The following is a 22962-nucleotide window of genomic DNA, read 5'->3' on the forward strand; positions in this document are numbered from 1 at the left end:
CTCCGTATCAAGCAAATGACGTTTTGGACCGTGCAAAGCACCCGGATGTCGGACCGCGGGAATACTTTCTCAAAACTAATTCCTTGCCCCGTGGAAGCTTCCCCTACGCGTTGGACGTGCTTTCACAAGAAATAAATCAATAAAAAATCCGCCTAAATTCCCGGGCATGTTGTGTACAAACATTTTCCCCGTGTACATAAAATACGCTCAACAGGTTACCGGTTATTCATGTTACTATAAATATCAGCGGTCACTTACCCCCTCCCCGGCCCCCCGGGCACGTGCCCAGCGCCGCGCCGGCCACCGGCCGGGCAGACTGCGTGCGCATTGAGCCATTGAATTCCACACGCGCGTACGTACGTACACATAGGCCCTACATGTAACAGGTGTTTATCGTGCGGCTCAGAAACAATTAGTCTGCTGTGAATCGAGTGTCATCGTAAAACCCTGGATTATTGGCTTAACCGCTCTTGGGAGATTAGTGGCACGTGGCTGCCTGGCAGGAGGTAAGCTGCAAAAATTCTTATGCAGACTACAGCTCTGAAAAAAGCTGATGTCGAATTGTAAAGAATATGTACATGTACAGTCCATGTACTAGATGTACATGTACATGATGCACGTAGGCCTACGCTCCTAGTTTATGCATAGGCTTAGAGCTCAGTAGCGTAGCAAGTCAAAAGGGTAATGCCCTTCCCCTTGTGAGAACTCTTAATTCCCACCGCCCCCTGGAAAATTTTGGGTTTGGGGGGTGGGCTGTCGCCATGCCATTTGTTTGCATTATCTTAGTGTAGACATATATATGCACGCATAACCAGGTTCCAGAAATAGCTATCTATTATACAAACTCAGTGGCCTACCGATGTCAGTGTTGTAGTACTCTTTAGAGTCCTCGTACTACAGTTCTTGTACATGGGCTACAAAATACTCGGAACTCGACATCCAAAAATTATACTCGAGCATCAAAGTACTCGTACTGGATTAACAATACTCGATTTAAAAAATCCTTCAAGTTAACTTACCATGGCCGTTAAAATAAGGTACAAAAATATTGACCCCAATGACCCGATATTCGATACGGTTCTGACAAAAAGAAGGCCGAACGTGGGACCATTAAGGTATACGACCCATTCACCGTCTGTGCATGTACTTAACCAATCACGTACGCGAATTATATTGTGGTACTCCAGAATTCTAATGACGAACCCAGCATACAGAAACTCTTAGGCATGTGAATAATTGAGTTTGGAAAATAGACTTCGCTACGCCGTGCACGTTGTGTCAACTCAGTGCTGCAACACACGTGTAGTGACGGTGACATTGCTAGCCAGATCACTTGTTCTTGTAGCCATGTCATCTGCATTCGGTGTTTCTTTTACACAGTGGCAGGTTTTAGAGTCTCTAAATTAAGATAAAACTACTTTTGAATTAGAAGTACTAGTAATCGGAATTAGAAGTACTTGTACTCGTACTCGGAATTAGAAGTACTTGTTAGTGCAAGTACTTGTACTCGGAAACCAGTACTTGTACTTGGCTGGCAAAGTACTCGACCAGTCTTTGTACTCTGCAGTACTTGGTACTTGGAAAAAAGTACTCGACTACAACACTGCTACATGTACCGGTAGCCAGGGGAGGGGACGGGGGAACTCCTGCCTCGAAGGACGCAAGCCACCCTCTTGCCCCTTCTTCACCCCCCCTAAACTGATTGGAATCAGAAACAAATTCTTAATTTTATAACATCTGTACATGGCTTGTACGTGTACTTGATGGAAAATACATTGCATCTGTGCAGCAGACTTCAGTTGGATGGAACTTGAAAACAAAATTCCCACAATGGCACAGGACACTTCTCACATCTTTTTTCTTGAGTGACGAAAAACAAAGTACATGTTTTCCAACCTTAAATGAAGAGGATGTTTTCCTTGATGGACTTGAAATTTTGTTTTCTTTCATTTTCAAAAATCCAAGCAGGGATGGCTCATTAAACTTAAAGTAATCGCCTTTGCCATCCTGAATTTAAAGCAGCAAAGTGTCATGCCCAAGGACATCAATTAGGGAGTAAGGAGGGTATATACACCTCTCAGCCATTGTAAATATTTAAGTAGGTGTGCCAATCAAGTTCCACCCCACCCAAGAGTTCATCATGTGATTACATTTTGTTTTATGATATTATGATGTAATGTAGATACGTTATTTGTGTGTGGATATGTGGATGTGCATTTCTCTGTAATAATCAGTACGGCCTAATGCTTTTGTTTGTGGGTTATTCCCAGGATATCATGAACTGTCAAGACAAAAGCATGCGAATTCGAGTTTTTACCTACATGCATGGAACACCTAAATTATTCATTTGTAAATTTGAATTTTTTAATGACTTGTAATTGATTGCAAGTTTGATGAATCTGTCTGGATATTCCGCCATTTCTATTACATGAAACTTTACATACTATTGGCTCAAATACACAATCTGCACTAGGTATTGACATGAAAGTATCATTTTTGTCTGTACACATACAGTCTTGCTTGTGACGCAGTCCCAAAAGAGTTGGGAATTTCCCATTGCCCTGATGACCCCCTCACCTCATCCACACTGAGCATGATTTGCTCTGCAGTCTGCATGCAGGGAGGGTTTGTGTCAACAATAGACAACTTGCCTGACTTGCTTAAAAAAAGTTGCTTCCATGTATAGTCCGTCATGCTGGCAAATTGTTCAGTTGTAAATTACCTCATGATCAAAGAACACTGAAAGAAAAAAGCCTGCTCACTTATTTTACACATATTTTGTAGTTCATGTAGATGTTCAAAGGTTCAACCAGAATGTACATGTGGTTGGATTGCTTTACAAATGAAATTTAAGTTAAATTTATCAACAAGTGTGCACGCATAAATAGGCAAGAAGATGAAAGGTGGGTTCTCTTCTTCAGGGCTTATCCATTGTTTTAATGGGATTTAGAACCTTTGTGAGTAAACTACTAGTATAGGTAGGCGAATGCCTTTTGGATATTACTTGAGAAGTTTTCTCAAACTTACGTGTATATTGTATCATTATTTTCCCTTGAAAAATGATTGGGCATTGATTTATTGACAGCGTTTGGCCCTAATCTTAGGGCTCACTCATGTGGAAATACAATTTTTATCAGAGGAGGTTTGCTTCCTTGTTTCTGTTTGTCTTCTTGTTTTCATCTTGGGGATTTTGATACTTGTACTGTAGTGATAGTGTTATTGATTGAATTAATTCTGTTTGATATTTTTCTGGAAAGGACTTCCCACAAAGAATTCTTCTTGTATTCTCCTGGCAACCTTGCACGTGTGAACAACTCATTTTTATGTACACTTTTTGAAAAGTGTACATAAAAAATCCTTTCCGGGAAAGGACAGTTAGATAATTCAGTCTTAGAGGAATCCCTGATGAGGCCCAGTTGAGGTTATTTAATAGTACTGGTATCTATAAGATCCCTTGTTAGCAGATGCTAAATTTGAAAAAAAAGAATTAGTGGGCATCACTTCTGTGCCTGTGTTCATAGGTTTTATTGTCAGTACATGTACATATACATAATACAGACCAGCTGATAATTTTCTGCTTTTTGCTGGGATCCCATTTTGTATTGTTTTTTGCATGCATACATGTATGGAGAAACAAACTTTTATACTTTGACCGTTTCATTTCAGGTTCCAACCTGTTCACAATGAGCTTCTCCAAAGAAAAACACCCTTTAAAGGCAAAGCTTAACCGGTAAGAAATGACAGATCCTCCTAATTAGGATTATTCTCTTCATTTGCTGCAGTAAGACATTTAATTGCATAACCCAGATGTACATAAAAAAAATTAGTCAGCGTTTTACAGAAACCATGGAAACTACATTTCCCTTCAGAAATTCATTGTTTAACCATTTGAACATCTAAGGTTTGGTGTTCATAATGTACAGTGTCAATTGAACAAGTCATGTTGTCATTTTTCTCAGTGAACATGTTTCCTGTCACTAACCAATCATGACATCTGGAGCAGGTATTCTATTTATAGCACTTGTCTCCGGGCAGAAAGTGCAGGTGTTTATGGTGCCTTGTGGGGTATCAGAACAATGGGAATTATTCCACAAGGAACATTGGTTGTACTTGTGGGGTACTAAAATGGTACCCCACAAGAATTTCATGAAACAGATATTTGGAAATTAATTTTCAAATTGCATATCTGTTTCAGTTGAAGTGTTTCATATTAAGGCCATTCAATCGAAATTTCAGCCAAGGAAATGATTCCGGATGAGATGAAGGCAATTACAAACCGCACTTTGCACACTGTTTTCTTACTTCACAAGAACAAAGGAAATTCCTCACAAGGATAGGTGTGGTTTCACAGTGTATACCACTCTTTTCCATTACTGGGTATGATAACTGATGTTTGTTCAGTTTAGTACTGGATCATCATCATCAAAGACCTTCTGTGAGTGACTGTCGTGAAAAATGTGGAAAACACAGTCACCAGTTTCCACCTAAAGCTGTTTGCTATTTGTGTTCTTGCCAGTTGTAGCCATTTGTTAATTGCTGCAGAATGCACATTGAAAGGAAAGAAAACTGTTTAGTCAGCTTCAAAAAAGAAATCAATTCCTTTCACCAATTCAGAGCTTCATTTTTCATGCTTCATGCAAAAAAATTAAATCAATACAAAGTACAGGACGATGTAAACAAAATTAGGCCCGGGGCAAGGCTCTGTAAGTTTTAATATTTTATTGATTTGTCAAATAGAAAGATATACAGTATATGTAGGTTCCGCAGGATTTTTAGGTTGGGTCAGGAGCAAAGCGTTTTTTTTTGTTTGGCCTTAAATATTCAGGCATATTTGGAATCATTTTTATTTGAATTAAATGTGAAATAGTCATCAGAATTTTGTGCAAAACTTGTCAAATGTTACTTTTCTTGTTATTCTGTAACTGCAGATGCTTTAAGAAGTTGAAGCTCCCATTCAGGAAGAGCAAAAAGGACAACATTCAAACATGCACTGATACACACACATATGTGGAATTTTTTGAAAGAGATTATTCAGACTGCGTCGAAGCTTATTTGAATTGTCGGCAAAAGATGTCAGTTGTGTACAAGCTGGAAAACCCAGAAGCAGTACAGGTTGGTCTCTTTGAGTCCAAAGAAATTGAGTTCCGAGATGTTGTGACTCTGACTTCTGATCTGGTGGTAGGTGAGAGCCTTACTGCACTGTCTGATACAAATCAGCATTTTCAGAGAAGCATCAGATTTGGAATTGCAGAGAATGAGTTGTCCTTGGATGATTCTAAGATGGCAGGATGTGTCCAAGAGGAGGGGAGTATTGCAAAGACATGTCTTGGTGAGGATGAGAAGTTGTCTGAGGGTGACTTTAGGATAGACGAAGAATGTAGCCAGAGAGAGGTGGGTGTTGGAGAAGTCAAAGATGATTGGTACCTTCCCGACTGTTCAATGTCAACATTGTATCAGGAACCAAATCAGGTCTTGATGTTTTCTTCGTGGTGGTTGATGAGTGTTTGCCTGTCTTCCAAAATGGTGATTTCAGTCAGTTGGATTGAGGTTTGGTCAGGTTTCCTTGAGGCCACTGCCCATATGGAGACTGGAACTCAAGGATCAATTTGGAAAACTGTAGAATCATCCAAGGAAAAGGTACTGACAGCATGGGCAGGGAATTCTACAGCTGTTGCAAGCAATCTCCGATCCTTGTCCGAGGGAGAAAGTCAAGATACCCAGCCTAAGTCAGTTTTACCCTGGAAAGTTCTTTCCACTTCCCCTGAGCATTCCAGTCAAGAACCACAGCAGAGTTTGACTCGTGCAATGTCACCAGTCTTGCCAGACAGCATACCCCCACCTGTGTTTTCTGGACAGAAAGCAGGCTCTCAGGGGAGGTAAGAAAGTAATCCTCAGCTTCAAACACACTTGGATCCTTTGTCCTGATTGGTCAGTCCTTAGGAACAGACTACATGTACATGTATGCTACATCAACCTGTATTACACATTCCATATTGCCAGTTTGCACATACTGTCCAATTCTAAGAGCGAGCATGTTGCATCCCTCACATGTCATTTCTTCTAAGAAGACATAGATGTGTTTGATGTTATCCACAAGCCAGTTTCTCACAGTCTAGAAAATTATATTGCTTGTCATTTGCGAGAAACAGTTAATCGGCATAGTGCTATAACAACAGATGGCCAAGAGAAATTGATCACTACTTATTGAGTTTGTTTTTGCAAATTACAGAGAGAAAAACTCAAAGATGCCAAGCAGGGGGCCAAAGAAGACAGCACAGAGAAAGTCCAAGAAGCATGAAGCATGGGAAAAGATGAAGAAGCATCCTGTCCAGCCAGAAGGTGGTTGCTCATCAAACCAGACATCCAAGGGTCAACAGAAAGGTCAAACAGGTGGAACAAAGCGGGTTAGTCTTAATCCAGTCAACTTGACATGCTTGAAGAGAATCTCCTTAATTCTACAATGGTGATGGTCAATAAGAATTCCCCAGGGTTTACCATTGTGATCTATACTAAATTATCACCAGAGCATGTGAAACAAGGTTGTGATAACTTTGTTTTTATGAAAAGTAATAGAAGTACATGTACATCCACAATGCACTTTCAGTTTCATCCTTTCATTCAGCAGACATCCAATTCTGCCGAGAGGGTTACATGTAACTCCAGGTCGGGTTTCTCCAACGTCGGAAGGACAGGGGCATCTGGAGGAACAGGTTTGGAAACAGTTTCAGTACAATTCATTTGAAAGTAGAAAATTTGTGGCAGATGAGAAAGATGTAAATGTATGGAGCATAAGTATGAAGGTAGAAACGTGATGCATAGAAGCATTGACCTTCATTACAATAAAGTCATCTTACTGTGTGCATCCTTTTCATGAATGATTGTCAGTGTAGCAAAGTGGATAAAGGTTATCTGTGAGCAATGATAGATTGCACAGGGTGTCTACATAAAAAGTATACCGAGATAAAAATTACTGCAATAGCAAAACTACTTTATATATGGGAAAGAGAAATATCAGACGAGCAGTAAGGGACATGTTACGAAGATGTCAGATGTGCATTGACAAAAATGGTGGCCATGTGGAGGACTTGGCACATTAAACTGATGAGGTAAGTAGCCAAAGCAAAGCAGATAAGATTGATTTAGGTGCATTCCTTGTTTTCAAGAATGCGTTCTTAAAGCAAAGGCATTTGGTATTCTGCACATTTGCATAGTCTAGCTTTGTTAATCACATATACAAACTTGTCACAGTGCCGATTTCAGTACCCATAACACCGGTCTAGTTTGTTCACTCATCTGTGTCAATAACATCACAAGCTGTGTACCATTGCAAAGAGGGCATTCTGCCCTTTCTAGAGATATATTTCCCTTTCCCATATATAAAGAAGTTTTGCTAGTACAGTCATTTTTATCTCGGTATACTTTTTATGTGGACACCCTGTATGTTTTGTTTTATTTGAATCCAGGTGGGGGGGAACCCCCAGAGGACAAACGGATGAGGAAGGATAAGCTGCTGCCTCAGGATAAACTTGATGATAAGGAAGAGGAGAAAGTCCCACTGACAAAGAAAAACTTGGTCAGGATGGGAAACTTCCTTAGAGACGATCCAGATGCGAGTCACACAGGATTGTTTCTACAGACTGCTACTGAACAAGCTGTTGAGAACCAGCCATCAACTGTCTCACATCCTGGCAGAAAAGCCTGCGGCTTAAGGCGCAATAGACCACCCTCAGACTCTGGTAACAGTTTCCTACAAGCATTGGCTAAGTTTTCGACTGCATCTAAGACATCTTCTCCACGGTCAACCGTTACCCGCACTAAATTTGGAGCCTACAATGCCCGGGACATGTACCAGAGGCCTGCAAGCTCTTTCTCTACTGGATCTAAGTCACCATTATGCTATGCTTCTGACACGCCCATTTTCGATGAGTCTGGAGAGTTCATTTCATACTCATGTCCTGAGCGTCGTCATAACAATGCTACATCCCGGCCAGAGGCTCTGAGAGGTGTGGTTCCATTTTCAGCTGTGAGCGATATTACCTCACAGACTGATCCAGAAACACCTGCAAGCCAAGAGATACCAGCAGGGCACAGCCATGGTCCTCCATGGCAGGCATCAGCCAGTCAAGAAAGTCAACTAACAATGTCAGATGTGGACTACTTCTCCCTCCTGAAAGGTAAGATACACCTTTTTGTGAGGAAGTTCGTAGTAAATGAAACTTTCTGTTTTTGCATGGGGGAAATTTGTAAGAACCCCAGAGTAGCACATTAATAGAGGGAATCTCAAGAGTATCTTAGGATAATAGCAGATAAGATGACGCAGGAAGAAAACTGGATAAGATTACAGATCCAAAACTGCAAAATGGAGGCGAGTTAAATGTGCGCAGACGGAACCATAAGACAGAAATAGCCAAGAGAGTGTCCGATGACTAGGTGTTTCCTACCATGTTTTAAATAAGATGACGATTTTTGCTCATCTTCTTCAGAAGACTTGCTGAGGGCTGCCCACCTCCAAGAAGACCCGGAAAAGATGTCGGAGCTGATGTTGCTTGCTTTGTCTCTGCCCGAAAAGGACGATACCAGCCCAGGAGGTGATTAAGCTCAAAGGCAGCCTTTTGTTGACAGCCGTTGCATGCATTTATCTTGATTGTATTGGTGTCGCTGGAATTGTTTCAGAGGTAGGGGCAGCCCTTGCTGGGGCACACACACCCACTTTCCCAGCAACAAGAGATCGAGCATGTACAACGTACAGCACTTGAACTCGCATGGCTTGGCTTAACTGGCTTTCTCTATCATCCAGAACGCATTTCTTGTTCTGCTCCTTTGTACTCAAATGTTCACATTGTCAATGTCTTTGTGAGACTTTCACCAATAATGTTCATGTGAATCTACGCCATCAGGATTTGTTTACATTCTGCCATCTTTCTGATCTGCCCATACACAAGCATTGTTTCATTCTCCTCTGGGGAAATTCCTCCCTGTAGTGTCCCCAGAATGGAATTCCTTACCACCACATCAAAGACTGCTGTTATTGATTCCTCCAACAGTTCCTTAGGACCTTAAAGTCGTCGCTTTTTACCGAATGCATAATTCCATCTGTTGCTTCACTGGCTGTCAGTTCCCTGTTGGGCCATTACTTCTTAAGCAGGTGCTGCAACTGCAGGTAGCAGTACTTAATTCTACTTTTGCAGTCACTATCTCTAACCCACATAACAGTCGTGAGTCTTCTCCTTGTATTCGGTTGTTGTTCGCCTGTGGTCCCCGCATCTGCCTATGTTGTTGTTTGTTTTCTTTGTTCCGCTTTGTAATTTTGTTTTCCTTGTTTTGCTTGTATGCACGCTGTTAAACTCTGTTATTTTGTTTTGGTCGAATAAACAATAAAAACAAAGCACTCATCAGCTATAAACTGATCAACCATTGACAGTCGGGAGGGGTAAATCTTTAATAGGTTGCATTCCCCATCATCTTCATCTTCGTTTCTTTTACTTTTTGCCTTCAATTTTTTTTCAGAGGATGGGCAAGTGCTACCCCCTTGCCCCCTCTGCCTTGCAACCCCCTTACTTCTCCACCCGTGACCCTGTGTTTAATTGTAAGGTATCGTGTTGTAAGTGAAATCATGTAGAATGTTCAGATTCAGTAGTCTATTGTACTCTTCGCAGAAAGGGAAAAAAGTAATTTTTCTTTGTCCAGATGATGCACAGACCAAATGTTTGCAGTTGAAGCTGTGCTTATAGCAAAGTAAATAACTTTCATGTTTGTAGTTGTGCACATACTGGGCAGCTGTGATAGGAAGTGTTGTAGTCAAGCTCCTTACAAGGCCATCCTCAAAAGTCATCCGGTCTTAAACTAAGATTTCAAAGATGACCAAAACATTCCCTTAATGTTGTTCTCCCTCTTACTTAAGACTTGTTTCATAAAATGACTTGTGACTGGACTTGCCCTCAACACTGGTGATTTGAGCCCTGAGAAATTTCTTTTTGAACTTTCTGTACATAAATGTTGCCAGAGTTTTTGTCTTAGTTATTTTCTTAGTACTTTGTAATCTTAGAAAAAAGTGCTGTAAACGTTATTCTTTAAGTTGGAAAGAATTCCATACCTTAAATCAATTTGATACTCTGTGCACAAACCGCAAAAGAGTGATCAGAAAAAATTGCAGGGGGTTTCTAAATGTTTCAAAACAGATTTAACTTTTTTGGGGTGGTACTGCTCATAATCAATGTTACAACTCTCTAGAAAAATGGGTAATAAGTTGCCAGATTCAAGTTACCAGTTTTTGATATGGCTGGATTCTGTACATCAAAAGCTACAATTTGATTTATGAAAGACCCCCTGTAGTGCACTGCTTTCGGGAGATACTTAGACATTTGTATATCCACAGTTTCGGATGCAAAAGCACTTTCAGAGATAAAGCTCAGAAAGTGTAGCACTTGGAAACACAATGCTATGCAGGATTTCTTACTGAATGATCCATTTTTTATCTTTATTCATCAGTGTCCGTGTTTGTAGTCACAAATTCTGAAAACATAAATGTTATTCAAGCTAATAGAGGAAAAAACTCAAAATCACATTTTTGAAGACGTTTTGCCCTCTCCAAATAGAACAGGCCATAACACATTTTGGAATTGCACAACTTATTACCCTTTTTTTGCAGAGCGGGCACATTTATGATATTTATTTATTGGATTAGATTATGGGCAAAAGGTACAAGCACAAAAAGTTACACAAAACTAGGATGAAAAAATGACATTAAAAATTGATAGCAAACGTCATATCAGGGAAAAATTGTTAGGTTTTCGTATGGAATTCTTCCCAACAAATTAATATGGAGTTGATATGAATAGATGTTATCACAAGGAGTTACGAGACAGGTTCTGATGATCTTCCAATTTGGAAAGAGGAACCATAAAAATTACCGAGAATTCAGAAAAGAAAACAGAAAGTACATGTATTTGTTTGGATATTTCAGGATATAGAGCAGTACAACTTGAAACATCCAACTGTGGGTACCATATTGTAGTCAACTATTTTGCACTATTGAAAGAGTTACAAACTTACTCAAATGATGGCTTGTGTCCTCCAGCTTTCAGGCTGATCTGAGGGGTACTGTCAATCAAGAATCACCGAATTGATTGAACTCCTTGATGATACACTGTTCGTGTCATACATCGCTTTATAATCTTTGTTATAGGTAAAAATTAGAAGTTTTGTAAATTTATTCCATTTATACTGTGTTTGTAGTTGCTGAAGTATTTTCACTTGACTTGTTGCTTATGCTTAGATGTTAAAATCAAAGTACACAATAATCAGTACTTTTGTTAGTGTGAATTTAAAGAATTTCAGACTTGGCAGGATAGTTGTAACCGTAAATCTGTGGTAACACAAGTATTTGCTATGGAAATTTGAAAACTGAAGCAAAAATTTGGATGAATATTTCAGGATATCAGACTTACATTCGCATTTGTGCCAAGAGCGAAATTTGTTCAGTTGGTTCGGTGTTGTGCCAGCCACCCTCAACTCTACATGTAAATCTAAAGCTCAATAGATCACCTTCTCAAATCATGCAGATTAGGAGTAGATAGATGTACATGTATTAGATGCATTTATGAGTTACCCATCACCAAAGTGAATTGTTGGAAAGTTATGTTAAGAATGTTGTTAGTACAACAAATATATTCTATTTGTGACAAGGAAAGTTTTAGGCCCCAAACCTTTGTTGATTATTTTGATACCTGATATTACAAGGTTCCTGTTGTAACAAGGTAGTCTGCCAAGTCCGAAGGATCTCTCCATTATGAGGCTCAACTGTCATCCTTTGAAAATTCAAATACTTCATGATAGAGGCAAGTTATCATAGTAGATGCACAATCCCTTTAGAAGATAACCGGTTAGGTTAAAATAGTAGGTTTTTCACAGAGCCTTTACAAAGACTCGATAGTGAGGTGATACTTTAAATCATGGGAAAAATTCCTTCAAAATATACAACCTGATGATGTTGCATTTCTCTGCATCTCCATCACTGTCATGAAATAAAATACATCAGCCAATAACAAAAAACACTTCCATACATACGTAATGGTTTATTAAAATATCACCTAACTTTTCACACTGGACAATACATAGAAAGCAATAAATAACCTGCTTAATGATTTAATTAAAATGTGCCTTACTAAACAGTCGTTTATACATGTGACCCAATGGAAGTTTTGCAATGATGGAAATAACATGGGAACTCAAAGACATCTGTGTACGGAGTCACTTATTTGCTTGAAATGTGTCATAACATAAGCTTGTCTGCAGTTCAGTGGCCTATCCAGCGGGGAGGAGGGGGGACTTGCCCTCCTGGCGGAATTTGTGCCCCATCTTTTTTTTAAATTATACTTCATAGGTGATTAGGTAAGAAAGTAATTGGTATATTAATTTATCAAATATTAGCAGCAAATTCCTAAGAAAACAACACCAGCAAATAAAAGCAAGGATGTTGGGACATGAGTAAGGTTTTTTATTTTTTTTGAATGAGCCTGAAGCTGTATTCACTTTTGAGTTTGACCTCGAAACACCTAACGCTGGATATGCCATTGTTGCAGCTGTAACCTTATGGATTGTGTAGTCTGTAAACAAACAAACATCATAAATCTAAACTAACCCCCCTCCAAGAAAATACTTGCACTCTTAAAAACTGTTCACTGCTTCCAGTGACCCAAACCAACCAGCTTTATAGTGAACATGATGAAAGTGTTCATTGTCATGAATCTTGCCAACTTTCTCAAAGGCAACCCCCCTCCCAATCAAACTACCTGAGTGTACACCACTTCCCTCCACAGGCCTGGTTACAGTCTTTCCTCTGCACATCTGAACCACACGCACCTGGAAGTTATTCTGCCAAAATTCACTGGTAAAAAGCTGCACGACTGGTAACCTAGGTTTATGCTATGGGACCTGATATAGTGTAAAGAAACAAGTTATTTGAGTGTTAAAGTAACGCGAGAATTCTGAATGGGGATGGATGAAACTAGTTCACTTCTTACATTCAGCACAAATTCTGTCAAGTATTCAATGGTACAATAAAACTGGACCAAGTTACCTCCATCACTCTTCCCCAGAGAAAACTTTAACTGCCTGTTTCATCGTTGTTTCTAGAAGGTCTGAGATCTGTATCAAGAATTGCACTGTCAAATTTCCATTGTCACGCATACACCAAACACATGTATAAGTTGTCTACGGTCATCTTCGAAACCTTCACATTTAAACACTTGGCTTTATATGACCTGCACACAATGACCGTCTTTTAGAATGGTCAAGAAACACACACTATAAATTGTTCTCATAAAACATCTTCAGGGGTGACAAAAGTTTTCCAACAAGTCAAATAAGCTTCAAAGGGTGACAGCAAATCCAATACCAGACAACCAGACCAACTACAGATAACCGTACAATCTTTCCAATAAGTAAATGTAGATGTATGGAGCCAACCTGCCCAAACTCCAATTCAAAGGATGTTCTCCACGTTACTTTTTTCCGCTCTTGCTGGTTCCATTCTTGGCTTTGCTTCCATTCTTTCCCCCTTCCTTCTTGGAGCTTTTCTCCTCCTTCAAGATGTTCCTCTTCAGGTTCTCTTTGTAAGACAAGATGTCCCCAGACCACTTGGTAACTGTCTGCTTCTCACAAACCCAGATTTCCTTGGCAACCTTTGTAACAAAAGAGAGAATGAATGGATCCTCATGATTGCCAGAAGTCCACTGTGAACATGGAATCACCTTGACTTCAATGAGAGAATCTAAACAAGCATCAAATGCTCTCTCAAAATACTGAGTGCGACAATATGTTAGGACAATATTTCTCCAAGGAGAAATTAACAAAATGCATACAGTTGACTCTTGATACAAAGAACACTGTTATAACAAAATTCTGATAAAGAGAGCAAATTCCGAGAATCACAATTTTGAATTCTTGTATTTCCTTTGTATTTCCACTCCTTACCTTATCAAATCTTGGTTACAAAATAGAAATGTTTCCATTCTCTGTCACTTTGTTATAATGAGAGTTGACTTTACGCAAAAATGGAACTTGGTTACCCACCTGGTTGATTAACCTGAAGTCATGGCTAACAAGCACAAGACCACCATCAAAGTCATTAATGGCATCTGCTAGAGCATCAATAGTCTCAATATCCAAATGATTGGTAGGTTCATCAAGTAACAGCATGTGTGGACCTTGAAAAGCTAACCAGGCGAAAATACAACGACATCGCTGGCCATCCGAGAGGTTACGTATAGGACAGATCTAACAAGGTAAAAAATATCATTTGAATGAAAAATGATTTGACTTCTGATAGAATGAAACATTTCAGATAGTGATGTTGATTATTCCCAGACATTTTAAGAATCCTTCAACAGGTGTCTTTGACTCACAACAAGTAGGAGTCATAGGTAGAGGTATTTGTGCTAGAGGTTCCTGTATCTTTATATCTCAACTCACCTGTTGCTTGCCAGTCAGCCCATAGCGACCAATGATTCGCCTCATTTTCTCCACCTCTTTGATATCTGGGAAGTTCTTCATCATCCATTCCAAGGCACTCAAGTCTAGATCCAGCAGGTCTTGTAAATGCTGTCAGAAAAAAATCAAAACATATTTTCCTGCCATATTTGTGCAAAAAAAAGAAACCAGCTTCTCTTTATCAGTTACACTTTCCAAAATAATTTGGATTTCAAAATGTTCTTGTGTTAGTACCTGATGGTATCTGCCGATCCGTAGATGAGAATACTTTCGTATTAGGCCGTCAGATGGAATGAGTTCTCCTACAATGAGTTTGAGTAAAGTTGACTTGCCGGCACCATTTGGTCCTACCAATGCTATCCTACTATCCAGATCCAGCCCAAACTCCAGATTCTTGTAGATGAGTGGCTAAAAAAAAAAATCAAAGAGCAAGCAAGTTGGAAAGGGTGAGCTATCTGTTCCTCCATCAAGGTATCCATGGCTACGAAATATTACTGCTGAAAAAATAAAATGGAATTTCTTACAAGATTTTCTCAGCAGGAATCTGGATTACTGCGAGTCGTAAAATATTTGATATGGTGTTTTGTAGAGTTGGTTTTACCTTGTCTTCGGCATACTGGAAGGACACATTCTGGACCATGATGACAGGAGGTGGAACCTTCTCCACGTCAGGAAAATAAAAGGATATCGTCTGTAATAGAAAATGTTACAAAATAACTAAACATCGTGCAAAAAAGTGAATTGGTGGGTGTGTCAATTGAAGAAGTCATCAAAATGAAACAGGAACCTGCAGGTGTTCATAAATTGAATGAGCCAAGAGCTGGGCCAAGAGAGGGCGCAATTTTCCAAGCAACAAAGGCTCCTTTGGTAGGAACTGCACTTCACTGGTTCACAAACGACTATGAACTGCACGTGGTAGGGGTGCGTCCATGCAACAAAATGAAGACTCTTGAACAACATTGCTCTTTTTAATCAATGAGGTGCTTCTTCTCTAGGCAGATACACTAAAATCAACTCAGGGAAGGTAATTCTCGATTTTGCAGCACCAAGACGGGTACTTGGGTTGAAACCACCATTCTGACATTACCTTGTCTTCCACGACTTTCTCAGTCAATCCCGCTTCTACCATTTTCCGTAATGTCTTCTCTTTGCTCTGAGCTTGACGAGCCAACTTGGCGCTACCGTGCCCAAACCTGGCAATGTAGTCCTGCAAACAATCCACAAACATAATAAAATTTACAATAACAAAAGTATTATAAATAATAATGGGAGTTGTTGGCCTGGTTTGCACTTCACCAAATAATGAAGCAAGACAGATTTATCAAATTAATAGAAAATACTCACATAGCAGTTTTTCCAATCATTCCTAAACCTACTGCCTACCTTCATGTGTTGGATCTGATCCTGTCATTCCTAAACCTACTACCTACCTTCATGTGTTGGATCTGATCCTGTCATTCCTAAACCTACTGCCTACCTTCATGTGTTGGATCTGATCCTGTCATTCCTAAACCTACTACCTACCTTCATGTGTTGGATCTGATCCTGTCATTACTAAACCTACTGTCTACCTTCATGTGTTGGATCTGATCCTGTCATTCCTAAACCTACTGCCTACCTTCATGTGTTGGATCTGATCCTGTCATTCCTAAACCTACTGCCTACCTTCATGTGTTGGATCTGATCCTGTCATTCCTAAACCTACTGCCTACCTTCATGTGTTGGATCTGATCCTGTCATTCCTAAACCTACTGCCTACCTTCATGTGTTGGATCTGATCCTGTCATTCCTAAACCTACTACCTACCTTCATGTGTTGGATCTGATCCTGCTCCCAGTCATACTTCTTCATCTGATTCTCTTCCAACTCACTTCGTGTTTTGACGTAGCTGTCATAATTACCCTGAAATACAAATACAACTTGTAGAGTCATTCTCCTTGCTTTCCATCCACTTTTTCTTCAGGGAGTTCGTAATGTTAATAATAAACAAGAAGCTGTGAGTAAAATTCAAATGTCAACAACTTCAACTGAAAACTCATCAAAAGGAAATTGGATTTTTTATACAGCAGTCAACATAACCTGAAAATCTTGACAGATCAAACGAATATTTATCAAACTCATCTGATGCACTCATCAAAAATGACTTTTATGTGCCACCTGTTGCATCTGTTGGATTTGATGGGATTAGGGATGATAAACACATCAGAAAGCTACTTACACTATAGTAGTTGAGTTTACCCTGATGCATATGGATAATGTTGGTACACACACCATTCAGGAAATCTTGAGAGTGAGATATCAGCACCAATATCCTTTGGTAGCTGAAATGAAAAACATGAATAACATTCAAACTTTGAAATTGAACAACCAAGAATAAGGTAACAAGAAAGTTACGTGCCGAGCAATGAAAGACCCTTCCAATTTATGATGGATTCATGAAAAATCAGGCAATCAGATGACATGAAAAGTGGCTGCATACGTAGAAGATCCTTTTACAATATCCTGGCTACAATAGACTTGTCTGGACATTGCAAGCATGTCATCAGTAAACGTTCACCTGATGTCTCTAGGATGGGGAACATCAGAATTCCCTGACTTTCTAAACCATCTACTCCCAAGAAATTCCCCCCCCCAAGTCCAAACTGTGATCTGAGAGTAGAACTGCTGTCGTCTTCTAGCCTACCTCTTCAATTCTTCCTCCAGCCACACACAAGCCTCTAGATCCAGATGATTAGTGGGCTCATCTAGAAGTAATAGATGCGGCTTGACAAACAGCGCCCTCGCCAGAGAGATTCTCATGCGCCAGCCACCTGAGAAGTCACGTGTCTTGGTGTGCATCATGGCATGGGTGAAGCCAAGACCGTGAAGGATTCTTGCCGCTTTGACTTCAGCGTTGTCTGCTTCCATCTCATCAAGACGTTCATAAATCTCCATCAGTGTGTCCTCAACTTCTACACTCCCGAAGAAAAAAAGGTCGATATCAAAAACACAAACTTGAGTGATTTCTTTATACTGTATCCTGAAAAGTCTGAACTTACTTTGATTTCAATGCACTCAAAGCAGCACAGCCACATGAATACAATGAAGATTCACTTGGGGTTAGGTTTGAAGATGCAACAATACCAATGTTGGTACCTATATACATGTACACGCTGGCAATAGTAAGACAGCACCAGCAAGCATGACCTGTAGAAACACCAGCAAGCATGACCTGCAGCAGTGCCAGCAAGGATGACCTGCAGCATTGCCAGCAAGCACGACCTGCAGCAGCACCAGCAAGCATGACCTGCAGCAGCACCAGCAAGCATGACCTGCAGCAGCACCAGCAAGCATGACCTGCAGCAGCACCAGCAAGCACGACCTGCAGCAGCGCCAGCAAGCATGACCCGCAGCAGCACCAGCAAGCACGACCTGCAGCAGCACCAGCAAGCATGACCTGCAGCAGCACCAGCAAGCATGACCTGCAGCAGCACCAGCAAGCATGACCTGTAGAAACACCAGCAAGCATGACCTGCAGCAGCACAAGCAAGCATGACCTGTAGAAACACCAGCAAGCATGACCTGCAGCAGCACCAGCAAGCATGACCTGCAGCAGCACCAGCAAGCATGACCTGCAGCAGCACCAGCAAGCATGACCTGCAGCAGCACCAGCAAGCACGACCTGCAGCAGCGCCAGCAAGCATGACCCGCAGCAGCACCAGCAAGCACGACCTGCAGCAGCACCAGCAAGCATGACCTGCAGCAGCACCAGCAAGCATGACCTGCAGCAGCACCAGCAAGCATGACCTGCAGCAGCACCAGCAAGCACGACCTGCAGTGTCCTACCTTGTCCTTCCAGTTGAGCTAGTTCTTCTGCTTCCTTCTCTAGTCGCACTCTCAACTCATCTACCTCCATCACACACTGCAATGCTGTCTTGTCTGATGCTGCCATCTCTCGCTTCAAATGAAAGATGTCAATGTGGTCAGGAATGGGTACTTCCCGATTTCCCAGAGATGATAAGAAAGAGGATTTTCCTGAAAGACAAACAGAAAATAATTTTTATTCACCCAAGATTCCACAGTATCGTTTTGACTTGAAATCCTCCATGAACAAGAATGTGATAAAATTCAACAGCACAAGTACTATCATCACAGAACAGTAAAAAATTTCTTTGGTTTAATAAATTTATGACACGTACTACATTTCCCAAAAATAAAGGCACATGTCAACAATGTCCATGAAATTGTTATCTCTTTTGACTCACCAACCACAGTGCAAGGTTACACAGTTTCACCCTTTCTTTCCATTTTTCAAGATAACAAAACTAAGAAGTTTTGGGACACATCTTACAAACAGGATAAACTACGCTTGTGTAGCTGGGTACGTACCACAACCATTCAGGCCAATGAGTCCATACCGCCTCCCACAGGTTAGCTCCACCCTGGTATCCTGAAACAATTCTACACCATGAAATGTCAGCGAGTAGTTATCAATCTTCAAGTCGCGGCTACTTGGATGGGAGGACAGGACACCGGTACAGGCCCGCGCATCTGAGGCTAGATCTAACAAGTCTAACTCATCAATGATGCCATTCACATCATTTGAAGCTGTTAGCATGTAGGGAAAAATGAAAAATGAGACAAAAGAACAACACAATGGCACTTAATGAAGTGTAAACATGTCATCAAATACAGTAGTTGATACACTAGTCTACATTTCAGCAACAAAGAACATTTCACTCATTCCACACAATATGGTGTGCATACTTAACTGTACTTCAAATGACACTCCGACTGCTGAACTCAAGATTTGTTTATCTGAGCAAATTCAACTAGAGCACTATGAATTTTACACCTCGATGTTTGAAAACAAGAAGTGTAGACATATTATCTCCAAATCATTCAAGTTCCCACAACCTACCTGTGCCGTTGGTGGTCACTTTGCCATTTTCTGCTTTGCCGGTTCCAGCTTTATCAGTCTGTGCACTGCCTCTTCTCTTATTTGGGGGCGCTCTTTTCTTCGGCATGGTATATGTGAGCTACTGTCCGTGATTCTGTCTGATGATTTTGTGGAAAGTCCGTACCTGTAGTAGAAGTGTAAGCTTAACATTACAGGTAGCTGATACTTGACTGGTTTGAGTCATGACCCCAATATGCTTTAGCTGGTCCATTGCAACTGACCCTTTGCAGTGGTTTATTGGGGGGGTGCTTAAAAAATTTCCTTTTCATTCTCATCGTGAATTTGCATGAACAAATAGAATTCAGTCTAGGTACAAATTTCTGACTCCCCCCCAAGAAAGTCCTTCTCAGATCAGCAGACACTGATAAAAGTGAAACCCCTGAAATTTAATTGGCACTCTTGGGATTCAAAACAGGAAAAGATAATACTAGACTTTTTGGAGTCTGCAAAAACTGTTCAATTCATAGTTCTGATCCTGGGTACCGTGGTTACATGCCTTCATGGCAGCCTGCCAGGCCTCGACATTAACAGCTGCCCGATTGTGCGGGACAAGTAATTTCCTTTTTTGAGCAAGTAAAAATTAAGGACAAATTGCCCGATGGCCAGGTACTTTTTTCTCGAAATAGAAGTGTCCATTTTTCGTGGCCAAGAATAGCAGTCATTGTATTTTCCTCTTCACAAAGGTTACACAAAGTGATAAAAAGTAAACAGCTATGTGGTGTGCAATGAGTTTTTGCAATGTTACCTACACGTACAAACTTGAAAGCACCCTGTACATTTAGCAGGGCACCTGTCCACATAAGGGAAAATGCGTACACAAATAAACTCTAAAAAATACCGTTGTGTCTGGGTATCAAACCTCATTGGTTATTACACGCATGGTGCAGCGGAGCTTTGTCGTGTTTGTCCGTCCGGCCGGAAGCTCTCTGTGACTCCAACATTTAGTGAATTTTGCCTTGTACTTGTGTGGGTACTTTTTGCAAATACAACACCAGACAAAATTGTTAAGTTAAGAAATAGCTGTTGCCTAAACTTGTATGAAGGATGCATCAGAATCGTGCCTAGGTCTAACATGCCGCGCCTAACCAACATGGCCAATATTGCCATCACTACCGGCACTAGCCCCACTAGTGTGGCACGGACTCTCACTCCCGATCCATCCTTAGCCACACATCCGTACACCCAATTTCGTATCGGGGGATTGAACAATTTGGCGCACCCACTTATCATCGTGGGCGCAATTTCTTTTGCACACGAACATGTCTTTTTGCCTTTATCCATTCAATCTAACGGGCTCGCTCTCACAGTCGCTGCTGCTGCCAAAGTTTTGGAAGAGCCCATTGGTACATGTAGTATCTTATCGCTCAGTCCGTGCATTACATATGTCTTGACATGGAAAAGCCGTCGAAACGATGAGGGGTCAAGTGACATATTGTTCAACGATCTTATTTTAAAGATGACGACTGTGAGAGCGAGCCCGTTAGATTGAATGGATAAAGGCAAAAAGACTGGAAAATACCCAAATAACATGAGTGAAATCATTCAATAAGTGATTTTTTAGAAAGCGGAAAGGTCAAGAATCATGTTCGTGTGCAAAAGAAATTGCGCCCACGATAAGTGGGTGCCCTGAAAAGTTCAATACGCCAACACAAAATTGCGTAGACGGATGTGTGGCTAAGGATGGATCGGGAGGAGAGTCCATGCCATGTGCCACACTAGTAGTGGGGCTATACCAGCACTAGAATGCTCTGAATGGTTTATTACTGCTTGGTGGTCATACAGTGGTAGGCCAGCACCGAGTTGCCGGCGAATTTGCCCGTGCGTCATCGGTCGCTTTACAAAAAATAAAGTATATGTGTTGAGTGAGGCCCTGTCGGCATGTAAGCCTACATCATTCATAACATACGTCTAGGCCCTACATCAAAATGACGAACGGCCTTTTTTGCAACAAAAGGAAACAGAGATGCACTACGAATTTTGACAGAAAAAGTTAATTTAAACGACCACAAAAAGGATTTAAATGTACAGAAATATTCATTGACGTTTTATAAAACTTCACACGGGAATAGAACCATAGATAACACGTACTTACAGACAAAACTTCATTCGAAAAAGTAGCAATGTAGAGCACAAAACGCCGGTCCGCGGTACACACACGTCGCGCCAGGAATGAATGATGTCGCAATAGTACAGTCTGGTGACAGAACTTCCTTCGCCTTTTTAATACCGACAGTGTAAAGGAACAGGCGGGTACAAGACAGTACAGCAGCAGGTGGAACGGAAGTGCACGTGGGTGGTGACGTTTAAGCACGACGTCATAAGGCTAAATCCGAATGACATGTACGTGTATTTGGTTTCGGCTCTGGATGCCAGCAGCCTCTGATGTAGTCGACATAGTCGTAGCCAATTTTCGATTGTAGTTAACGGGTTTTTTGTGTTAAGAAAAAAAACCCCGAGTTATTTTTTAATGGCAAGCGCCCTCTATGTCCTTGGAAAAATTGGGCGGGATCATGGAGCTATAGCTCCATGGTTGAATGCACATTGTTTGAATTTTCTTTTATGGATCTTTTGTTGGGGTATTTGATATATATATTCATTTTGGTTTATTTTTAATCTTGCGAGGGCTGGATTTGTAAAGTGAATACTTCCAGTTTCAGTGCCTGTATATTTTGCATGTGGTGTGATGTATACCCCTGAAGCAAAAGCTAGCTGAGAGAACCTGTTTGTCGCATATACCCCCATCCCGCCTTATACCGTCACATAAACAGATCACTTAAATTTACGGCGCACAGATGGTTACACAAGAAATGAAAAAAAATGCTTAGTTTGTTTGTATCCGTCTAGAAACTAGTTCGAATTTTTCGCGGCGGAACTTTTACCAAGTATGCAAATGTGTACAATATTGCTTTTCCCCTAATATTGATAGGGTTCTGTATATTGTTGAGTAGTTTTTGTTCCGTCATAATGCATCTTGGTCGTGTAGGCTCCTATGGAAATTGTAATTTCTGCCAGCGCCACTTCGGCCTCCGCCTAAATTAGCTCGTCATACACAATTGGTGAGTCTGTATTATTTTTTCAACAGCTTCTATTCAAGACGTAGGTCAAAACATTTTCCGAAATGTAGTCATCGATTTTGGGGGCGGGAAGCTCAAAATATAAAGAAGCCTGACAACGACTGTCGGCGGGAAAAATACTCGCCAATATCACCACTCAAGGTTGACAAATTATCCTCGCCAGATATGAAATATGAAGGGCACTGCTGATACACTCTCCACTAACGCTGTTGCCTAGTAACGACTAGCACGAGACATCGCTTTGCCACGTTGACGTGAAACTCGCTCTATCATGAGTTGTGTCTAAATGTGGGAAGGAAACAACGCTTCACAAGCTAGCTGATGATGCATGATGTGTGAACACGACCACGCCCATCTATATCACAGGCCTCTTCACTTAAAAACTCGCATTATTGGACAAGAAAGCAATAACTTAGTTCACGAGAAGATAGAAAAATCGTAAGCCATCTAAGGAAAGCT

General features: G+C 40.8%; 2 protein-coding genes across 4 annotated transcripts; one reads left to right on the forward strand and one right to left on the reverse strand.

The window, feature by feature from the left end:
• Positions 1 to 109: 109 nt before the first annotated feature.
• Positions 110 to 12234, forward strand: LOC110974699 (uncharacterized). Of its 2 annotated transcripts, none has more exons than XM_022226494.2 (7): positions 110 to 506; positions 3667 to 3730; positions 4929 to 5876; positions 6230 to 6404; positions 6623 to 6710; positions 7464 to 8174; positions 8484 to 12234. In XM_022226494.2, exons 2-7 carry the CDS (start codon positions 3684 to 3686, stop codon positions 8594 to 8596), a joined length of 2082 nt encoding a protein of 693 aa, XP_022082186.2. In that variant the 5' UTR covers positions 110 to 506; positions 3667 to 3683; the 3' UTR covers positions 8597 to 12234. The 2 variants fall into 2 exon arrangements, with proteins under 2 accessions (XP_022082186.2, XP_022082196.2); XM_022226504.2 differs by having other exon boundaries at positions 6626 to 6710.
• Positions 12055 to 21679, reverse strand: LOC110976256 (ATP-binding cassette sub-family F member 2-like). 2 transcript variants are annotated; one of them, XM_087147793.1, is made up of 13 exons: positions 21522 to 21679; positions 19391 to 19553; positions 18859 to 19077; positions 18316 to 18504; positions 17174 to 17441; positions 16709 to 16811; positions 16297 to 16392; positions 15578 to 15697; positions 15092 to 15181; positions 14725 to 14898; positions 14473 to 14601; positions 14074 to 14277; positions 12055 to 13682 (listed from the first exon to the last, which is right to left on the reverse strand). In XM_087147793.1, the coding sequence occupies exons 2-13, from the start codon at positions 19494 to 19496 to the stop codon at positions 13503 to 13505; spliced, it is 1878 nt and encodes a 625-aa protein (XP_087003919.1). In that variant the 5' UTR covers positions 19497 to 19553; positions 21522 to 21679; the 3' UTR covers positions 12055 to 13502. The 2 variants fall into 2 exon arrangements, with proteins under 2 accessions (XP_087003919.1, XP_087003920.1); XM_087147794.1 differs by having other exon boundaries at positions 21518 to 21665.
• Positions 21680 to 22962: the final 1283 nt, after the last annotated feature.

The sequence above is a fragment of the Acanthaster planci genome, linkage group LG17 (assembly GCF_054643075.1).
Source record: "Acanthaster planci isolate LZ-2023a linkage group LG17, COTS_SCS, whole genome shotgun sequence".
Taxonomy (NCBI): domain Eukaryota; kingdom Metazoa; phylum Echinodermata; class Asteroidea; order Valvatida; family Acanthasteridae; genus Acanthaster; species Acanthaster planci.

Excerpts from the sequence above, each read along its gene's own strand:
- LOC110976256 (XM_087147793.1), bottom strand. The coding sequence starts at position 19,496 with ATGCCGAAGAAAAGAGCGCCCCCAAATAAGAGAAGAGGCAGTGCACAG. Across the intron at positions 14,278-14,472 it reads GGCTGACTGGCAAGCAACAG|ATCTGTCCTATACGTAACCT; the intron begins GTGAGTTGAGAT and ends TTACCTTGTTAG. Across the intron at positions 13,683-14,073 it reads ACTTCAGGTTAATCAACCAG|GTTGCCAAGGAAATCTGGGT; the intron begins GTGGGTAACCAA and ends TTTGTTACAAAG.
- LOC110974699 (XM_022226494.2), top strand. The coding sequence starts at position 3,684 with ATGAGCTTCTCCAAAGAAAAACACCCTTTAAAGGCAAAGCTTAACCG. Across the intron at positions 3,731-4,928 it reads TTAAAGGCAAAGCTTAACCG|ATGCTTTAAGAAGTTGAAGC; the intron begins GTAAGAAATGAC and ends CTGTAACTGCAG. Across the intron at positions 6,405-6,622 it reads AAACAGGTGGAACAAAGCGG|CAGACATCCAATTCTGCCGA; the intron begins GTTAGTCTTAAT and ends CCTTTCATTCAG.